The sequence below is a fragment of the Ahaetulla prasina genome, chromosome 1 (genome assembly GCF_028640845.1).
Source record: "Ahaetulla prasina isolate Xishuangbanna chromosome 1, ASM2864084v1, whole genome shotgun sequence".
Lineage (NCBI taxonomy): Eukaryota > Metazoa > Chordata > Lepidosauria > Squamata > Colubridae > Ahaetulla > Ahaetulla prasina.
The window spans coordinates 207845351-207866750 of record NC_080539.1 but is presented as its reverse complement, the minus strand read 5'-3'; the positions used below and the strand labels follow the sequence as shown (position 1 = coordinate 207866750).

The 21400-nt window shown below is 38.8% G+C and overlaps 1 protein-coding gene across 1 annotated transcript in view; it reads left to right on the top strand.

The window, feature by feature from the left end:
* Positions 1 to 832: 832 nt before the first annotated feature.
* FAM171B (family with sequence similarity 171 member B) overlaps positions 833 to 21400 on the top strand; it is a 47642-nt gene continuing 27074 nt past the window's right edge. The window contains exon 1 of the mRNA XM_058189156.1: positions 833 to 1167. Within this exon, the coding sequence (XP_058045139.1) occupies positions 972 to 1167 (196 nt within the window). The 5' untranslated portion in view covers positions 833 to 971. The remainder of the gene's footprint in view (positions 1168 to 21400) is intronic.

Below are 21400 nucleotides of genomic sequence, written 5' to 3'. Positions count from 1 at the left end.
ATAGGGGCACCCAGGTACCATTTCTGAGCAACAAGATATTCGCCAAGAGGCCAAGAGAAATGACAGCAGGCTGCCTCAAAACAGACCCCAAATCTAAGTGGAACTTTCCAGACACTACAAACTTCTAGGATCTGGCGTCGTCTGGAACCGGTGTTGACTTGCAAATCATCTTATTTATAAAACTTTTATTTTATTTATTTATTTATTTATTAAATTTATAGAATCATCTATTGCAACGTCCTTCCTGTTGAAGACTACTTGAGCTTCAATCAAAACAATACAAGAGCTAACAATAGATTTAAACTCCCATGCTAACCCTTTCAATCTTGATTGCAGAAAATATGACTTCTGTAACAGAGTTATTAATACTTGGAACACACTACCTGACTCTGTGGTCTCTTCTCAAAATCCCCAAAGCTTTAACCAAAAACTCTACTATTGACCTCACCCCATTCCTAAGAGGTCTATAAGGGGCGTGCATAAGAGCACGAAATGTGCCTACCGTTCCTGTCCTATTGATTCCTTTCATTATATCCAATTAATATAGCTATTACATACTTATGCTCATTTATATGCTTATATATTATATAGTTATTTTCATGCTTATACTTACATATACTGTTGTGACAAAATAAATAAATAAATAAAAAATCTGGAAGGCACAAGGTGGCCTCCAGGACTGGGGGCATCTCCCCAAACCAAACGACGCACAGGTGAGGGTCGATAAAACAATCCCGCCCCCCCGGGGAGAGACCCGTCTTCCCCTTGCCTCCTCCCTCCGTGTCACGTGACTGCAGGAGAGCCTCCTCCTCCTCCTCCCCGCCCCGGAGAGCGTGTGGGGTGAGAGAGCCTGGGAGCTGCTTCCTTCGCGTCGCGGCGGCTCAGCTGCGGCCGGGGCAGCTGCGCTCCCGCCGTTTGGCCGCTCTTCCCCTCGCCCGCAATATGCCTCCGCTGCCCTCCGGCTGGCCGCCATGCCTGGGATGCGCGGGCGCCCGCCGATCTCCTCGCGGCTGGGATTGGCCGCCGCGACGTTTTTCCTCCTCTTGCTGCTGCTGCTGCTAAAGAGCCGCCCGGGTTCCGCGGCTGCCACCGGCGCCGTCGGCTTAACCAGGCGCCCTCAGCAGCGAGCCAGCTCATCTACGCCGTCTTCCTCCATGGCTGCTCCAGGTAGGTGCCCCTCTTTTCGGCCCTGCAGGTTGGCCAAAGTTTTTTTTTTCTTCCTTCCCTGCGACCGCCCGCATTTGGATGGCATCCTCGGCGTCCCATTTGCACCTTTCGGCTCCTGGGGCACTAGGAGGGATGCCTCTCCTCCCTGCCTCCTTCCAGCCATTCCCTTTCCTTCAGATCTGCTCCGGTCCTTCCATCCTCTCTTCATTTTACTCCTTGGCAAGCAGCAGTTCGCGCTTCCTTTTTCCCCTGTAAGGACTTGGCTTTCCTCTTAGGATAGCGGATGGGCTGCCTGGCGCTTGGAAGGCTGGGTGGAGGCTGGGTGGAGTAGAGAGAGCATCTACTCGTTCCCGGGGCCCTCTGGGCCGAAAATACTCTGCCTACCCGCTCCTTCCCCCCCTCCCGCAATTATGTAAACGGCCTCCTTGTTTTCTGACGGAGTTTGCGGCCATCTCGGCTCCATTTCTCCCCGTCGTCTTCTCCCCATCGCATCCTTTGCGTCAGATCCATCTCACGACTTGCCTTCAGGTGGACGGAGAAGGGCCGGGATGCCAGAATTCATTTTTCTTCAGTTAAAAAAAGAAAAGAAAAGAGAAAAGAAAGAAATCGAGCCCAGGAAGGGGCGATCTTCATCAAAAGGCTCAGCGATTTTTAGAAAGGGTTGTTTTCCCTAGGTAGGGAAATAGGAGGTTGACTTGGCTTCCAGGAGGGAGGATTGTAATGGTGGTGTGTAGCATAAACCTTCCCTGGTCCCAAAATGCTCTCTTGCCTGGAGAATATCATCTGCCTCTTTTTTTAATGTGCCGCCTTACTTTTATCTCTTCTAGGTAAAAACCTCCCCTCCCTTTAGCTTGTTTCCATCCCCCTTCAATTTGTGCCTGCAGACAGCTTTTCCCCAGGTAGTAGGTAGGTGCCTTCCCTTTGACGCCTCAGCTTTTCCTTTAAGTCTGGCAGACTCCCCTTTTCTCAGGGGGATTACATTAGACCATATGTGCCACTTGTTATTTATGGGTAGGGCTGCTGGGGAAGGGTCTTGACCACTGTGTGCTTAATGAAGCGGCTTCCTTGCCTCTTGGGAGATGTGAATTAGCCCTCCAGTTGCTCTTCCTTTCCCCACTGAGGGGGTTTTAATCGCTCCAGAAGAGCAGCTGCAGCTCTACTTTAAAGCGAATAGGAAAGCAGCTCCTTTGGCATATGGCGACTTGATTGTCTTTCGCAATTCCCCTGTAACCACAGAAAGGAAAATACTTTATCTTTATTTCTACAAGATGCCTCTGATTTGTAGGCTGGGGTCCATAATTTAAGCAGAAGAGGGGTTTAGATTTTTATATTTTTTTTGCATATCGGAATTGCGTTTTGTCTTTTTGTATGTGCACATACGTATTCGGTATATATCTAGAGGTTTACAATTTTACATTAGTGCAAATGCTAGCGTTTGAATATTGAGCAACTCCATTTTCTGCTTTCATTGGACATTGGTTCAAATAATGCCATGTATGACACATCCAGCCAGGAGTGTAGGTATCCAGTGATCTGTGACTTCATCTTTGATGGTTTAATTTATAGTTTAATTTACAAAAGAAGTGCTGGTTTGTGAGATTGCCTATAATTTTTAATGATAAAGGTTTTCTCTCACTCTTCCTAAACAGAGTGTACTTTGCTGGCTCCTTTTCTCTTAAGTCTTATATCATTTTGTGTTACCCTTTTAAGGACAAGTGGTGGCTTTGCAATATCTGTATGCCACTTGAAAGTGGTCTTTAGTTTGTAAGGTAATAATGAACATGCCTTAAAAACAAGTATACTGTATCTTGGATCTTGGCTACAAAGCCTAATCTGTATTTTATCTCCCTTCTGATACAAATCTATGAGGTCATTTGTTTCCTCCCTCCATATGTGTATGTATGTATGTATGTATATGTATGTATGTGTGTGTGTGTGTGTATATGTATACACACACACACACACACACAACTTCCTGCTAATAGTAAGTACCATGTTCCTTCCATAAGAAGATTCTAAAATCAATCTTGCTTTGCAGATTCTCATACATTACAGTAGTGTTATGAAAGAATTGGTACTTATAGTTGTATTATGAAGCTTTATTTTTAATGTTTGGATCAGGACTACTTGAAGTTAGCAGCTCATCACTTATATCTTAAGCATCATCATATTAATTCAGTGTAGCTTGAATGTCTCTCCGGTGAGAGAGTCAAGAATACATTTCTTCTTTTTGGAAATGTGACTGTATAGTTAAGCAGCATCCATGTGAAAGATATAGCGATATTAAATGAAGCTGGGGTTTTTAATAAGATTAAAGAGGGGGATAATTTTGATCCACATTTTTATGCAGCCTGAGCTTCTTTGCATTTATCTGATAATTGGTAGGCTATTGCATAGTTACAATTTGGATTGTATATTCCTCTGAATTTTCTAATATATTTATTTGCTTCAACAGCTGAATAATGATAGTGTGGATTTAAAACATATTATTGAAAATGTCATGGAAATAACTGCACATATTTTCGGGGGCTTTTTAAAAATTTAATGTGCTACTAAAACTGAATGAATTTATTAACAGCCGTGTTGGCGCAGTGGTTAGAATGCAGTACTGCAGGCGATTTCTGCTGACTGCTGGCTACCAGAAGTTTGGCAATTCGAATCTCATTGGCTTAAGGTTGATTCCGCCTTCCATCCTTCCGAGGTCGGTAAAATGAGGACCCAGATTGTTGGGGGCAATATGCTGACTCTGTAAACCGCTTAGAGAGGGCTGTAAAGCACTGTGAAGCGGTAAATAAGTCTAAGTGCTATTGCTATTGCTATTATGGCCTGAATGTGAAACTTACAGATCAGGAGCAGACTGATTTGTTGATCCATAGCTGAGCTACATAGTTTCTGAAATCCGTATGTTACTATTCCAGAGAGAAAATAATGAAATTCTATTATTCTATCTATCTGAAATTCTATTGCAGCTAACTAATTGCCCTTTTAAATAAGGGGAAATTTATTATTTTTCTTAAAACCTGAAAAATATGGGTAAAACGTGAATCAAATCTATTTGTTTACTATGTTTAAAGTAACGACATCAAATATTTTACAGTGACCAGTCACAAAACAAATATAAACACTTCAAAATTTGCTCAGTTTATAAAACATCTTGATTTTTATCTGGTTTGTATGAGGCTCAGGATGAGGGACTATGATGGAACAGGGGAGTACCTTGAAAATAACCTGAAACTAGTACAACAAAATTTTAGATTGAATTCCTATCATATATTTGGAAAGAAAAGAAATCCAGAAGAATCCCAGTAGAGGTGAAATAAGTTAATACATTTGTAAAAAATATGCATGTAATTGTTTATTGCAAGAATAATGTTTACAAATTACATTTTATTCTGAAATGTTATTTGGAAAAGTAAAAGAAGCTCATAATATTGTGCAGAAAGGAAGTAATTTTTTATGGAAATAAAAGTATTATCTGATCAAGAGTCTTTTAAAATAGGATGTAAGGACACAGATTCTGATACAGAATTTGATTTAATAATTGTATGTATGTATATACATACATACATATATATATATATATATATATATATATATATATATATATATATATATATATATATAGGTCTTTGGTTATTCGGGTTTTCTCCCGCGTAAAATTGGAAGTGTCTTGGCGACGTTTCGACGAAGTCTCATTCGTCATCTTCAGGCTTCAGCTTCGTGCTTCTGGGAGCAAAGACCTACATACAAACACCCGCGAAAACCTCAGAAAACAAATATAAGAAAAAATGGAGACCCTCAAAAACAACCTGAGGAATGAACACCTGGAAGTGCAATCATTGGAATCAAGAGAGGATTCATTTGAGGCTGAGAGTAATTTTGAAACAACCAGTGGAAGGCACTAAGGAGTGGACCGTCAAAATTCTAAACGAATCTATGATATGGGAAAGGGAAGATATGAATACAAAAATGGACAGGATGCACAGAACCAACATAAACATGTTATAAGCAAAGTATCTATGTATTTGGCCAGGAAGATGACAAGAGATCAAGTTATACAACAGAAATTCAACACTAAGATAATTCTACCCCAAGAAGCTTCTATTAGAAGATACTTTACAAAGAAAGAATGCAAAATTGTTTGTTTGATCAGATACAGAATAAGTACTTTTGTAAATGTTGAAAACCCTTCATTGACTTTTTTTTTCCTGAAAACAGTTAAAATGCCTTTGATGATTTTTTGCTTTTCTTAATTAAAAAGGATTGAATATAGGAAGAGAAGAAATATGTATGAAAGCTAAAAGAGGAAGAGAGAAAATAAGGTTGCTTGTGACTACTGTAAAGAAGAATGGAAGTCATTCTTTATAGAATCTTTTTTTCCCTGCATTTTCTTTCACTTTTTTCCTTAACTGTTTTATATATATATATTCATGTTCCTTTTATTCATCTACATTTTTTCAACGAAAACTATAAGGAAAAATGATTTACACAGGAATTCTGTATATGAAAAAATCTATTACCATACGAAATACCAGAATACATCTGTATTTTAATACACTAACAAGGAGGATGAGACAATTGTCAGGGTGTGTAACTCTTGTTTGTACTTGTTTCCTTGCCTTAATCATAGTTTTGCTAGAGGCACTATATTTCTCCACCATATTCTGGCTCAGGAGATTAGTCTTGAGAATTGATCCTACAGAATAGGAGATTGCTTTACATTTTAAGAACAAAGAAAAAATGTCATGACCAAACTTCTTCAGCTTCAATATGCAAAATATAGAATAAGGGAATAATAAATTAATAATAAATAATAAATTTATTCAATAAGAGAAGGATTTGAACTGGGGTGTCCTTAGTCAAAATTCAACATGTAACTGGTCTGACTAGCCTGTATTGGATAGCAGCTTCCGTAATAGTTGGGCACTCTAGTTGGTATGATGGTATATGTAGGCCAATCATTTGGATGGTTTGGAAAAGCTGATATAAGAATTGAATACTTCCTACATTTTAATTGCATGGACATTGAGCAGGATTTCTTGATTATTTATGTGGAGTTATTCTATAGTAATTGATCTTTTTTGTTGAAATAATACATATCAATGTACTTTTCTTCATTATAATTTGAGGTTTTTGAAAGTAATGACTTTTGATACATTTTCTCTTAAATTCTTTTGAATCTATAAGGATTGTATAAGATTGATGCTTTATGTTAGCTCACTGAGCTTATTAGTTTTCTGTCCTCATATTTGCCTCTATTGATTGCTTTCCTATGAAAAATTCAATGAACAAAGTTGAAAAAAAAAACACTTTCCACAAATTAGCTTGCCTTCAACTTTGCCCTCTAAATATTTTATCACATATATATTATTTATTAAATAGCTTTTAAGTTTCATGAGCAGTGCCTGAATTAATTTGACAGCAGGTGTTTGATACATTATTTTGAAGCAGGGAAAAAAAGAATGTTAAGTAATGGCACATATTTAGATACTTTGGATTCTGTCATTATCTCTGATTATAAATAGTAATTCTAAAATGGTGACCCTACCCCAAATTAAGGGATTACAGGGTCATAAAAAGGGATTTTAAAAAGGAGTTGTGTATGGTAATCAAATTTAGTATGGGCTAGTTCATCTGTCCATGCCTTAGCACCAATGCAACAGAAGTTGTGACACTGAACTGAAAATATGCAGATTGCAGTGTTATGTGCACGTGTGCATATGAACCAGTTATATCTGCTAAATTCTTTTTCATGTAAATTCCCCTTGGAGTAGCTGAAGCAGTTTCTATCTCCTTCAATATTTCATACCTAATTGTTCTTGCACAATTCCTTACCTTCTCTTTTTCTACAGTAAAAGTTATGACTGCTTGACATCACCTTCCTGTGATGTGTCACACCACATGGAAAGCCAGTTGTTGATAAGCTGTAGCTAGGGATTGTATTTTATTGCTCCAAAATTGACAGGTGGTCTGGACACCCAAGGGACTTTTTAAATTAGCAACTTTATGGCAATTGTCTGGTATGGGGTGGGGGGAGTCATGTATCTCTGCCTAGAGCCGTGATGGCGAACCTATGACACATGTGCCACAGGTGGCATGCGTAGCCATGTGGGTGGGCACACAAGCTCAGCTCTGGTGCGCATGCGTGGGCCAGCCAGCTGATTTTCGGGCCTTCTGGTCCCACCGGAAGTCAGGAAAAAGGCTGCTTCTGGCCTACTGAGGGCCTCTGGGGGTGGGTGGAGAAGGCCAGTTTTTCACTGTTCCCAGGCTCCAGAGCCTTTCTAGGAGGCTGGGGAGGGTGAAAACGGCCTTCCCCATTACCCACCGGAGGCCCCCCCAGAGGCCGGAAATGGCCCATTTGCCGACTTCCAGTCCCACCGGAAGGCCCATTTTTCACTCTCCCCAGGCTCCAGAGCCTTTCTAGGAGGCTGTGGAGGCCATTTCCAGCCTCCGGGGGGCGGGGAAGGCCATTTTTGCCCTCCCCAGTCTCCTAGAAAGGCTCTGGAGCCTGAGGAGAGTGAAAAACAGGCCTGTCGGGCCCACCGTGTAATCACATGCAAAAAGTGTGAGGAGCGTGGGGGGGGGTTGCGCACGCATGTGCGGGGGGCGGGGTGCATAAATAATGGGTGTGGGCACATGATCTTCACACACACTCACCCCACTTTTGGCACACGATGGCAAAAAGGTTAGCCATCACTGGTCTACAGTATTAGAATCAGAAATGTTTCAACCAGCTCTGAAGGGTTCTAAAGTAGTGCATGGAATTCTGTCATGGTGCAGGGTGGTGATAGGAATCTTAGAGCTTTACTGTCAAAACATCATTTCCCCCCAAAAAATGTTTACTGTATGTCTTGGTTTAGAGGTCATTCTATATATTATATATTATTTTGTTTTTATTTACTTGCTTGCTACCTTTAAGATAAAAGCCATGACTAGGAGAAAGAGCCTGTTCTAAATCACTGGTGCCTGTCATCCTGCCACCGCTACTTCAGATCTTTCAATTACAGTCACGTGAATTGGATTAGCTCTGAGGGTTAATAACTACTAAACTGTGGCTGCCTCTCTCATAAGAACAGCCTTGCATTGCACACTGAAGCACTGACAGCTGTAGCTAGGAACCCAGTCTTACATAGACCAGGACAACTATAGTAACGGAATCTTGCAAGTTTAAATGATTCTCTTTTTTCTTCGCTTTATCTATGGTTGAACTAGGGAGAGGCCTGTCTGAGAGCTTTTCTCAAATTAATTTCTTAGAAAAGACTTAAGCCCTGCTTATCTATCACTCCTTTGCTAGCAGCTTTTCTGGCTGACCTTTAAGGCTATTCCCTATGCCCTCTGCAAGCATTACCAGACTGAAAAGTTGATTGGTCCCATCATTATGCCAATTCTTAAGAATACCAGGTATTGCGTGTAACTAGCGAAAGGATGTCAAAAGGTTGGTGGAAAGCTGTCCAGTTTTGTTTTGTTTTCTTTGGTGAATTGTGATTATAGCTGTTATAGTTGTTAGCTATTTTTACAAAGAATCCTAATCTAACTGGGTTGAAGAAAATGTGATATTCTTCAGACAGAAATTCATACAATTAAAAAGCATATGTCATTTGGACCTTTTATTTTTTTACAAAGAGATGTTGAGTGTTCTGTGCCTTTTTTGTAATTTGAAATGAATTACGAATTATGAGGATTTTAGTGGAAAAGAATTAAATTACTCACATATAACATCTTGCTGTCAGTAATTTTTTTCTGAGTTTGGAGATAAGTTTATTTGTTTTTTTTTTAATTTTCTTTCTGTTCTAGTTATCTGTATCTTTGTATTATTACTGCTTCAGAAATCAGTCTCTCTTGGTCATTAAGATAGTGTAAAGTGGTTTCTAAAAAAATAATTGCATGATAAAATGCTGAAGGGGCCACGAGGATGATGATGGTGATAATGATGACTCTGACAACATTTCATGTAGTTGTCTACATCAAAAGTTCCCAAACTTTCTTGGTTTCCTTAGTGACTTAATCTTTTAATGGTGCCCCTAGCCCAAAAAAAATGTATCATTTTAGTTTTTTTGGAGTCACTTACCATTCCTCTTGCATGCAATTGTCCAGGTTGTCGCTGTCCCTTCTGTCTTCCACATCCATTACAGATACATCCAACCAAGGAATTATAGACTCTAGACCAAGGGTGTCAAACTCAAGGCCTGTGGGCTGGATCCAGCCGACAGGATGCTTAGATCTGGCCTTGGGGCCGCCCTGGAAACAGCAAACGACTGGCCCGCGGTGTCTCCACCAGCGAAAATGGGCTCCCAAGCTCCTTTTTTGGCTGTGACAACCTTCTACAACCCTCTGCTAGCGAAAATGGAGCTCGTAGTGTTAGACTCATGGTTTGTGTGTCTTGTCTGGATTACTTTTAAGAGCAGACGGTCTTGGTCATTTAATGCTATATTTCTTTGAGTCCCTGTTTATCTGGATCAGAAAGTGATGCTGTGGATTAGTGGTCTCCCCATTATAGTTATAGCTTGTACATCTGGTATCTGCATGGCTGTAGTCTGTATTGGATGGTCCTAAGTGTGGTGGGTTTTGGGTTTTTTTTGTGCTTATGTGTGAAATTAGAAATATTATATGATATTGAGTTTCTTTTCCTTGGTATTAGTGGTAGATTGACCTCTTCCAGTCTGTTGGCTGCTGTGATGTCTCCAGATCTGTGGCCATTCTTGGCTAAAATCTTAAATATTTCTTTTGTTTGCCATATATCTTTTATATTAATAAAGTGTTAAAAGGGAAGATAAAAACTACTACAAATAATTAATATGAATTAATATGAAGTAAAAAGTAAAGAAAAAGAAACAAAGAAACAGAAGTTTAAGAAAGGGGGCAAAAGCTTAAAGAAAAATAGAAAAAGAAAAAAGAAAGCAGAAACTTCCAATCTTTATAGCAGTTTATAAGTACAGTTACAAATTTACCTCTTACTCTCAGATTACAACATGACTCTTCATAATATAATTTAAAAATCCATAAATGGTAAGCAATAAATTTATTGTCTTTTTTTTTTATCTCACCCAGTTCTATCATTTTCACAGACGATTTTCACAGACGGTTCCTCCATTGTGGGCTAAGCCAAATCTTTCTGTTTTTTCTGCATACAATAACCTTGTTCCAATTATATATAAAAACAAAATCCCAGGTCTTTTTTCCAACTGTTTGTCCATCAATCCCAAAAGAAAATCCTTTGGCTTAAATTGCGAAAGACAATCAATGAATATATTTGAATACAAAATTTTCTAGCTTTTTCATATGTCTACCAAGCATGATAAAATGTCCCTTCTGATCGTTCACATTTCTAACATAAACTTGGATTGTCTTTATACATTCCAGACCATTGATAACTAGTCTAGAGTTATCTGATAATATACGAACAGTACATTTTTATAAAAAAATTAAAGATTTAAAGCATAATAAAAATTTCAGTCCTTTCAATCACATATTTTTCATCTATATATTATAACAAAAATGTTAGCCCACTTCATCATACGTTATTTTACTTATTCTTCAAATTTGAATAAAATTTTATACATTTGAGTAATTACATATTCATCATTTGTACATAATTTCAAACTCAGTTTTATAATGTTCAAAGCATAAACACTTTTGTCTACTTTAAATCTTTCTAAAAACTGTAAATCTGAAAACCATTGGCAACGATATCCCTTTGCCATCAGTTTTTGTCTTGATTTTATTTTGATTTCTCCTTGACAAAATTACAGTATCCCATTTGTTTTTGCCTGTTGTTTAATGCTTCTTATGCTAAGAACCACAAAGGTGTTCTCAGGCATAATCTGGGTTTGCTTGAGTTTGCAAAGAAACCAGGGACATGGTTGGCTTATAAATTACAAAAAGAAAGAAAAAGAAAAACGAGTTTTAGAATTTGAAACAAACCTTGTCTTATTTCTCAGTGTTCTGAATTCGGAATGTGATTATTTGGGGCTGGGGGGGGGGGAGAAACGGCCTTGTATCAGCTTTGGCATGGATACAACCATTTCATGAGAGGGTGTGTATACATTTATATATATTTATGTTATTTCAGCTTTAAGTGATTTTTTAAAAATGTACTTAAATAACTGTAGGAAATAATTGTGGTTCCAGCCATGTTTGTTTCCTAGCTATTCTACATACTCAGTTCTTCTTGCTTTCTGCAAATTTTTGCAAACGTTTGGCAATGTTGGCGGAGAAATTCTGGGAGTTGAAGTCCACACATTTAAAGCAGTTAAGGTTGACTGACACTGATGTAGACAAAGAGCATATGGCCATAAAACAATCCAATTTATTGAAATTTGCTTTCAGCATAATGCTCAGAAGCTTCTGTTGTTTCATCACATTTGTCTTTCATACAGGTGGTTCCCAACTAGCCTATGCATCGTACCAATCCAAGAGATGGTACTTGAATGAACTGGAATACATTTATTTGCTGCTGCTTCTACAGATAAACTATTCGTTTTAGTCACAATTAAAACAGATGTCACCAGATAGATACTGTAGATGCACTTGAAGAAAAAGTTGATGATATCCATTCATTGTGTCTGACTCTTGACGATTCTGTGGGGCATTTCTCTCCACATCTTCCAATCTTGCACTACTTTGAATTACTCTATGTTCTGGCTGGTGTCAGCTTTGATGGTGTCCAGCTACTGTGTTCTTTGATGGCCTGCTTTCCTTTTACTGCTAAGTCATCCAAACATAATTGATTTCTGCAGTGAATTTCCCCACATGGCATGGTCAAAATAAGCGAGACACTGTTTTATGATTTTGCCTTCCAGTGACATGTATGCTGTTATACTCTCCAGTACTTGCTGGTTAAATCACCTCTGCTGTCCAATAAATACGCAGGAGCCTTCTCCAGCATCGCGCCTCAGATGAGTCAGTTTTCTTCTGTCACACATACAAACACATAAAAATCATGATTTTGTGCATCTTGATAATGCTGTATATGCTATATGTTTGGGGGATATCTGCTCTTGTATTAAAAAAATGTTTTGGGTACTTTAGGACACGGTGGCTCAGTGGCTAAGACGCTGAGCTTGTCGATCGAAAGTTCGGCAGTTCAGTGGTTCGAATCCCTAGTGCTGCGTAACGGGGTGAGCTCCCGTAACTTATCCCAGCTTCTGCCAACTTAACAATTTGAAAGCACATAAAAAATGCAAGTAGAAAAATAGGGACCACCTTTGGTGGGAAGGTAACAGCGTTCCGTGCGCCTTTGGCATTTAATCATGCCAGCCACATAACCACGGAGACGTCTTCGGACAGTGCTGGCTCTTTGGCTTTGAAACGGAGATGAGCACCGCCCTCTAAAGTCAGGAACGACTAGCACATATGTGCAAGGTGAACCTTTACCTTTTACCTTATTTTAGTTAGAACATTATTAAGGAACAGGCATGTGGAAATGCACTTACCTGCAAACCTAATAGACATGGGTCCAGTTCTCAGGATGGCCTGAACCATTTTAGAAGGCAGACTGGGAGTGAGGTCTGGAGGAAAAAGTTTGCAGCAGAATTATTCAGTATACTTCCAACAGAAGTCTGGAAGACTTCTGGAAGGAGGTAAATGCTGTTCTTTTGATATGTAATTTGAATGCATGAGACGAACTAAAATATAAAGTTGGATTAACATATTTACTATAACCCAGAATAACAAGGCTAAAGATAGCCCTCTGTGTCTTTTGTAAGCTTCCATATAACTCAATGGAATAATGAAAATTAATAGAGTCACCAGCCCATCATTTCTGCATTTTTACTAGTTATGGAGACATTTGGATGTTATGCAATTCAGATAGAATAAAAATATGACACTTTCTGTTTTTATAGTCTATTGTGTAATTTAAGCCCAAAGTAGGTTGCATATTGATTTGGTTGATATAAAACATTGTATTTTACCACTATACCAATTACGGTTTATTTAGAAGGCCGTCGTTATGTGGAATAGAAAAGAGTATTTGTAGCTAAGGTTTGAACCGTGGAGTCCTTAGTGCTCTCTGAGTTTGGTTATTTTCTTGCAGGCGCTTCATTATCCAACTAGGTAATATCATCAGGCTAGAAGGGAGTAGCCTTAATTTTTGGAATCCATCAAAAAGCAAAGCCTTTTATTCATACTATGACTTGCTGATGGCCTTTTCCAGCAATACAGAGGTCAAAAAAAATTCCTGTTGTATTAATTTAAAATAGGATGTATGCCCTGAAAAGTTAAAACAGTCCCATTTAAGTTTTAGAATTAATATTTGAATGTAAATGGAAATCAGTTTAGAGGTCCTTTTTCTTGAAGTATTCATTATTAATTTTAAAAATGCACAGAACATGCGTAGTATGCTTAAATGCAGATGTCAGTTCTTCCCACAGTTAACTTTGTTGTTTTTGAGACGATAGTGGTAGCACAATAGCCATTCCTTCTCCTACAGCAACATCTTGCTAATGAAAACAAAACTCTTATTCTTATCTTCTACTTATCAGTTCACTAGAGCAGGGGTCTGCAAACTTGGCTCTTTTAAGATTTGTGGACTTCAACTCCCCGAGTTCCTCAGCCAGCTTTGCTTGTTGAAGTCCACAAGTCTTAAAAGAGCCAAGTTTGCAGACCCCTACACTAGAGGAAAAAGTCTGTGTTTGTGTGCCTGGCCCACCTCCAGACCTGTGACAGACTCACACGGAGAGGCTCAGCTTCCTTCTGAGTTGTCCTACTGGGGTTAGTTGAATCTATTAGCTGCTTTTTATTATTGGCCTTCTGTGATATTGTGCATGCTGAATTAATGTAGTGAGAAGACTGGTATCTTCGGCATAACAGATTTCTTCTTTATAGGTCAGTGCATTTTTCATATCCCTAATAAGTCTGAGCAGGAAATACCATGAGTGAGACATGGAAAATGATGGTATTCATTCAGCTATGACTAAATAAATCGCCCTGCATATGGGGGCTCCGAGATCCTTAGCAAGTGAGATGGAAATGCATATTGGAGACAGCTTCTGGTAAAATCTGGAGCATACATCAGGAATTTTTGAAACAGGGCAAACTGAAAAGACAGTAAAAAGATTTCTGGACTAATTTAGTGCCAAGGAAGAGAATGTGAGATTCCATACATCTTTGATGCAGATGTGTTCTTTAACATACACACACACACACACACACACAGAGAGAGAGAATCCAATTGGTTCTTTATGCCATAGGTTAGCATTTTCAGAAATTTGGATTGGGGTCAGGAAACTATAGCTCATGGGGCAAATACTTGTTTTATGGGGGCTGTGAGATAAGGCTGGACAGCAGGCAGGCAGAAGAGTTCCAGGCCTGAGTCTCAGCCTTTTTGGGGCCAAGGGTGGGGCATTCTAGGTGGTGGCAGCCTCCTTACTGGTGAGCTGGTGCTGTCCATTGGCTGGTCACTCCTTGACCTGGAGAACTGCCAGCCACAGCCATATTGGCAGAAGAGCGTCAGGATCTAGTCCTTTAGAGAAAAAGTTTGCTGACCCCTGACTAAGACATTAGAAGAAGGTAACTTAACAAAGAAAGTGTTTAGTGACATGGCTATGAGTATCTTCATCTTCTCATCCTTACTGTTATGTCTTCTTGGTAAGATGTGGGGGGGAAAAACAACCGCAGAAATAGTAGACCTTTTTTTGAAGACACTTTCAAGGATTACCTTGTAACACATTTTTAAAACATTTCTCCTGCATCTTTTATAAGGTGGAGATTGTAGGTATTAAGAGAGTAAAGAAGCTGCCCATAGAGAGAATGCGCTCAAACAATATATCAAGTGTCCTAATTTAATCTAAAAATGAAACTTTCAAAAATTTAATTTTCTGGCTGGAGATCAGGATAACATCTTCTTGATTTTCTGGATTTATAGGCCAAATGGTATATAACTTTCACAAGGTTAGCATCATCTTGGAATTTCATAGATAGCTGCCAGAGGAGAAGTTTTTATGTGATGTAACTCCTGGAGTTTTCATAATCAAGGTCTTAAATATATATGAGGTGGGTTATTCTTCCTAAGCTCTGAACAAGTATTTATTGACTGTCAGGAGTGAAATGCCTTCTTCAGACACTTACTGTACAGGTAGTCCTCGACTTACAACAATTCATTTAGTGACCATTCAAAGTTACAACAGCACTAAAAAAGTAATTTATGACCATTTTTCACAGTGACGATCTTTGCACCATCCCCATGATCATGTGATCAAAATTCAGATGCTTAGCAGTTGGTTCATATTTAGGACCGTTGCTGTGTCCCAAGGTGTGTTCCCTTTTTTTGCGATCTTTTGACAAGCAAAGTCAGTGGAAAAGCCAGATTCACTTAACAACTGCATTACTAACTAATCAACTGCAGTTATTCACTTAACAACTGTGGTAAGAAGGGTCGTAAAATGGGGCGAAACTCACTTAACAAATGTCTCACTTATTAAATATTTTGGGCTCAATTGTAGTCGTTATTCGAGATCTACTTGTTTCTCCTGATGGAAATGATGCAGAAAGACAGTCAATGATACGACTTAGTGTGATCTAAAATCTTGTGCCATTGATTTTTGGCAGCGTAATATGTTAAGAGATTAAAAGAATTGCTGTTTTGAGGGATTTGGACCACTTAATCTTATTTCAGGGGTGTAGCAGGGCTATTGACAATCTAACTGCAACAGTTGTGACCAAAGATCTAAAGAGCACAATGACTTGTACCTGGTGAAGGAGACTGGTCTTGGCAAAGGAGAACCCTCCCTCCCAAATGAAGATGCTGCAAAGAAGAAACTCCCCTTTCCTCCCTATGCAAGCCAGTTCCTTGCCATTGAGTGGCAGATTCTCATCAGCCTGTCAGACAGTGGAAACAAGGGTAGAATTCGAGGCCTTGTTAATGCACCCTTCTAGTCCCTGGCCCTGCCAGCACTAATGACATTCTGTTGTGCTCATCAGTCCTCCTTACTTCCAGATATCTGAATGGCAGCCCATAGTGATTGCCATTTCTGACAGCTCATGAAGTTGATTTGTTTTGCATAGCATTGCAGCTGCCTTCCAGATCCTCAGTTTTCCACCACCTTGTACTACTCTCCCTCTCCCCACCCAATTGTTTCCAGATTTCCAGGAGAGCTGTCATGGTATGTAATTATCTTTATCAATTAATGACGCAGCTGCACCAAAGATTCCACCACATGTCTCTCCTCACCACTCTCACTCCTTGCTGACCACAAATGACTCTAGCAAAGGTTTTTAACTTATTGAGACCCCAGAACCTGAGTTTTAAGTCCTGCTTAAGAGGTGAAGCTCTGGTGATAGAAAAATTGGCTGTTTGAAATGTTTTTGTCCTTAGACTCTCGAGTAAATTTATCTAGTTTTCATATAAGCTAAAATTGGTGGAACATAGTTTGAAATACCCTGATCTATATTTATTAATGCCTACCTATAAGAGTGATATGCACAGTGAGTTGAGTTAAATGCTATGTCATCCCCTTTATTAGTTCCAGTGGGCTGACTAAAGAGGCAACACAGTATATGTTTGATATCTAGAATCTCCAAAACATGTATTTACAATAAGTAGCAATGCAAATTTGATTCCTGGAATCGGCAACACAACAGTGACACTCAGTATGTTAGTGATTGGCAAATTTTCCCAGGTATGATTTGCAATTATTTCTTTAAAAAGTTTCTTTCAAAGACAAACTAAAACATATTTTTTTAAAAAAATAATTACCAGATTTTTCGGACTGTAAGAGGCTCCAGAATATAAGACGCACCTAGTTTTTGGGGAGGAAAACAAAAAAAATAATAATCTGCCTCCTTGCAACAAACAGCAAACAGCTGGTCACCTTCAGTTGATTTAGCACAAGCAGCTGATAGGTGGTTGGACTGGCCTCCTGGAATATCGCCTATCAGCTGTTCCAGGCTGGAGGGATTGCCGCCCATCACCACCACCACCTATCACCGCCTCCACGTGCCCCATTTTTGGCCTCCACATGTCCCATTTTTGCCTTCTGAGTGCCCCATTTTCGGCCTCTGCACGTCCCATTTTTGGCCCATTCCAGGCGGCTAGGGATTGCCGCCACTGCCTATCCCCGCCACCTGGAATGGGCCAAAAATGGGGCATGCGGAGGCTAAAAATGGGGTGTGCGGAGGCAGTGATAGGTGGCAGCAGCGATGGGTAGCAATCCCCACACCCTGAAGCAGCTGATAGGTGGTATTCCGGGAGGCCAATCCAACCGCCAATCAGGCTGTGCTGAAGCTGACAGGCTGTTTGCTGCAAGGAGGCAAATTGCTGGGAGGCAGAGGTCGAAGGGTAGGGGCTGGTGGGTGTGCGGGGCTTCAGCAACATTTGCTCTATAAAATGCACAGACATTTCCACCCACTTTTTTTGGGGGGGGAGTGCATCTTATACATCGAAAAATACAGTAATTTTAAAGGAAGGATTATTTATCATTTTCAAACCTGTGTATTTCCTAGCCCAAAGAAAGATTCATTTAACTTACTTTTTGAAATTACTAGCAGATAAGAATTTTGGAAAAGGATATTCAAAAAATGAAACATGGGCCAATTCAAATATAAAATTCAAGAATCTATTTGTATTTAAGAAGTACTCTTGAGGAAAAAAAACAGACTTTTGAAAATGCTGGCCTCAGTAAGCATTTCTTTTTTGTATTTGGAAAAAAAAATAAGCATTTTATATCTCAAACCTGTATATTTAATTGATAGTAATTCATTTACAGTTCAGTCCTTGTCTCTAAGCAAATATTTGTGGCACTGAAGCTTTTATATGATAGCCATATAGTCCTATATTTGAGAGTATTGAGCAAAACTAGTCATTAAACAACTGTGAAGAGGATAATACCCAGTTATTAGGAACCAAGGAAATGAAATTTATAAATAAGCACTGTTTTAGCTTAAGAAGCATGAATGACTTGTTACAGGAGAACACTGCCTCTACATGTATTGAAATTTTAGAATCTTGAACTTGTTTATAAGCAAAACAGAAGTTGTTGCTACAAGTGTCTGTCCTTACATTAGCTATAGAAAACATGTGAGCCAGCCTTCATTGACAGGAATCCAAGTGCTAATCAATCATATCTGAAGGCATAGTGTCCAGGAATCCATTGCTGTCTCTACTGAGGATCCTTGAAACATATATATTCTTTCAGTATGCATTCACCCATTATTGATTACGTTAATAAGTAACACTAATAAATAAGCAAAAAGCACTTTGTTTATTTCTGAACACCAGAACTGAGTGCTTGGTAGTATAGAGCCAAAATGGAAGCCATAATGTCTGCTACTGAACTTCAAAATCTTGAATAGATTAGATTATTTATTGTATTTGTATTCTGTATTTCAAATCAAACCTTTATTGTCAATGCACAACATGTGTACAATTTCTTCTTGAAGCGCAAGGTGGTTTGTAGTGGAGAGGGAGGATATCATTTTATTTTATGGTCACATCAGTAAATCTATGAGGGAAATCAGGATGAGAAGAGACTGTCCTAAAGACTTCCATTAAGCTCTGTAGTGAACTGGGAAACATAAATGTGAGTTTTCTTTTTTTAAAAAAATATTTTATTTATACATTTTTCCTTAACATACATAAGTGCTTAGTAAACAGTAAGCTCAATTTCCTTATACATAATACTAATAATAATAATAATATTATTTACTTGTAATAGTAGTATTCTTTCAACTTCTAATTTCTACCTCTATTATCTAACCATTGGTAAAACAAATCCCATGTTGAAAAGTATTCTGTATCTTCTTTATTTTTTATCTTTAATGTTAACCTATCCATTTCCGTACAGTCTAATATTTTTTAATTATATTTTCATCTGTGAGAGTTTTCTCATTTTTCCAGTGTTGTGCAAATACAATTATCGCTGCTGTCAAAACATGTAGTATTAAATATATGTTCCCTTTGTCATATTTTTCTGATAGTATATCTAACAAAAATATTTCTGGCTTTAAATCTATCTGTATCTTTATCATTTTCTCTTACCATGTATGTATTTTCGTCCAAATTGTTTTTGCCTTTGGGCATGTCCACCACATACGGTAGTACGGGTCCATACTATCTGGGAGTTTTCTTAGTTCTACAACAAATAATCAGTACAATACTTGGACTCGCCTGCTTTTCCGAGAAGGACTATCTTCTAGTACTTGAAAATTTCCATTGAAAGCAACAGCTATGTTCCCCTTCCATGCATCTTTCTACCCTCATTATTGGAAATGTGACTGGATGACATGCGATGGGCCCAGCACTACAGCATGAAGCCGCAGCCATCGGGGCCCAACAGTGCAGTGCAAAGCTCTAGTTTCCCTTCATTGCTCTGTACTCGAAGGCATTTGTAGCTTTGTGCTTCCCTACTCCATTACCCTGACAGACCTTGTCCATCTTCTGGTGGACACTGCTACTTCGGCATATCTAGTATGGCCCTTCATGGGGCAACTGCAGGCCACATGTAATTCTGTAATATTATGAGGAAACCTCCCCATGTAACCTTGGGAAGAAGAGTCATACAGCCAGAAGTTGCTTATGAAGAGTCAGGCTGAGTATGCTTGATCAGCGAGAAGAAGACAGCAAAGGACCGAAAGCCTCTGTGAAGCGCAGGGGCCCAAAAGAGTAGATATGGGGAGATAGGCAGGTAGGGGGTGTTGTAGCAACCTTGTAGTCATAAGTGAGAGCAAGCTGCCAAAGGTCCAATTTTTTGATCACATGACCTCAGAGGCACTATTACAGCTGTAACTTTGGGGATTGGATATAAGGTACTATTTGTTTACCTACGCTATAACTTGAAACAATCAATGAAAAATTGGTTTCAATCAGTACAGTCCACCCAATCTCATATTAGTTATTTTTTTTTAATTTACATTTATATCCCGCCCTTCTCCGAAGACTCAGGGCGGCTTACAGTGTATAAGGCAATAGTCTCATTCTATTTGTATATTCACAAAGTCAACTTATTGCCCTCCCAACAATCTGGGTCCTCATTTTACCTGCCTTATAAAGGATGGAAGGCTGAGTCAACCTTGGGCCGGGCTTGAACCTGCAGTAATTGCAGGCTGCTGTGTTCTAATAACAGGCTTCTTACCAGCCTGAGCTACCACGGCCCCTTTTATTGTTATTGAAGATACACAGTATTTTCTAACTGGTAATTGAGGAAATTGTGAGCAAAGATAACACATTTTATCCGAGTTAATCAATCTCTATTCCAGAAAATGAAAATGCAGGTCTAAATTGATTAAAGATGCAGTATTCTTCACAATTTGTAGTATGATCTTGTTCTCCTACTTGTGCTTCCATATCTGATATCTTCAGTTTCCAATCAGGACCAATTCCATTGTGCAGAATCATTATTTATCTTTCCTAGTTCCTGCTTTCTGGAAATGGCTTTCTAACCTTTCCATTTTTATCCCAGGTTAAATTTTCTTGGCCTTAAAATCAAAACGAATGACATAGAACGACAGCATTAGCTGTTGCAGTGAAATGGCATCTTCAGAAGAAACAAGGTTTTTTTTGGGGGGGTATGGGAATTTGCTTTTCAGTAACAAAATATTCCAGGACAAATAAGATTTAAGATCCTCCACTATTTCTGAACAAGGCTTAAAAATAACAATTACTGTATACAGACATTTATATTCAGGATGTAACTAATCTTGCTTTCTGAATTTGCAACATATAGAGTGCACAAATCTCTGTAGGTGTAATTTTTCAGAGAACATCAGCTTCCAAATTATATAAAAAATATATTTAGCTTCAGATGAAATAATATTTAGATTGCTATTGGTTTAACTGAATATGTGTTGCAGAAAACTTGTAAACTACCAAATAGGAATTGTGATTGAAACCAACCTATCTTGCATGGTGAAATGTATTTATTCTATTCCCTCCACCATCTACCTCATAAATACGCACAGGAACTTTGTATTGGTTCTATGCCATAGCTCACTAAACACTTTCTCTTCTATCTTTCCCTCCACTTTTTCGCTTGAAGATGGGAATATGCATGAGTCATCCTTGTGGATCAGTGCAAGCTTTATGGGATATAAGTAAGAAAATGCAAATATCTATTTCTCCATAGAAGTCTTAGCAATCCAGTTATTATGAATCATGTTTTGCTTTCTCTCAAGTCATGAAACCTGCAAATATTTTCCTAGATGTTCAAAAATGCATCCCCAAGAAATCAAAGACTCACTCTTTTTTAAAAAAAATAAAATTTAACTAAAATAATTGAGATTGCTCTTTTCTTTTCTTTCT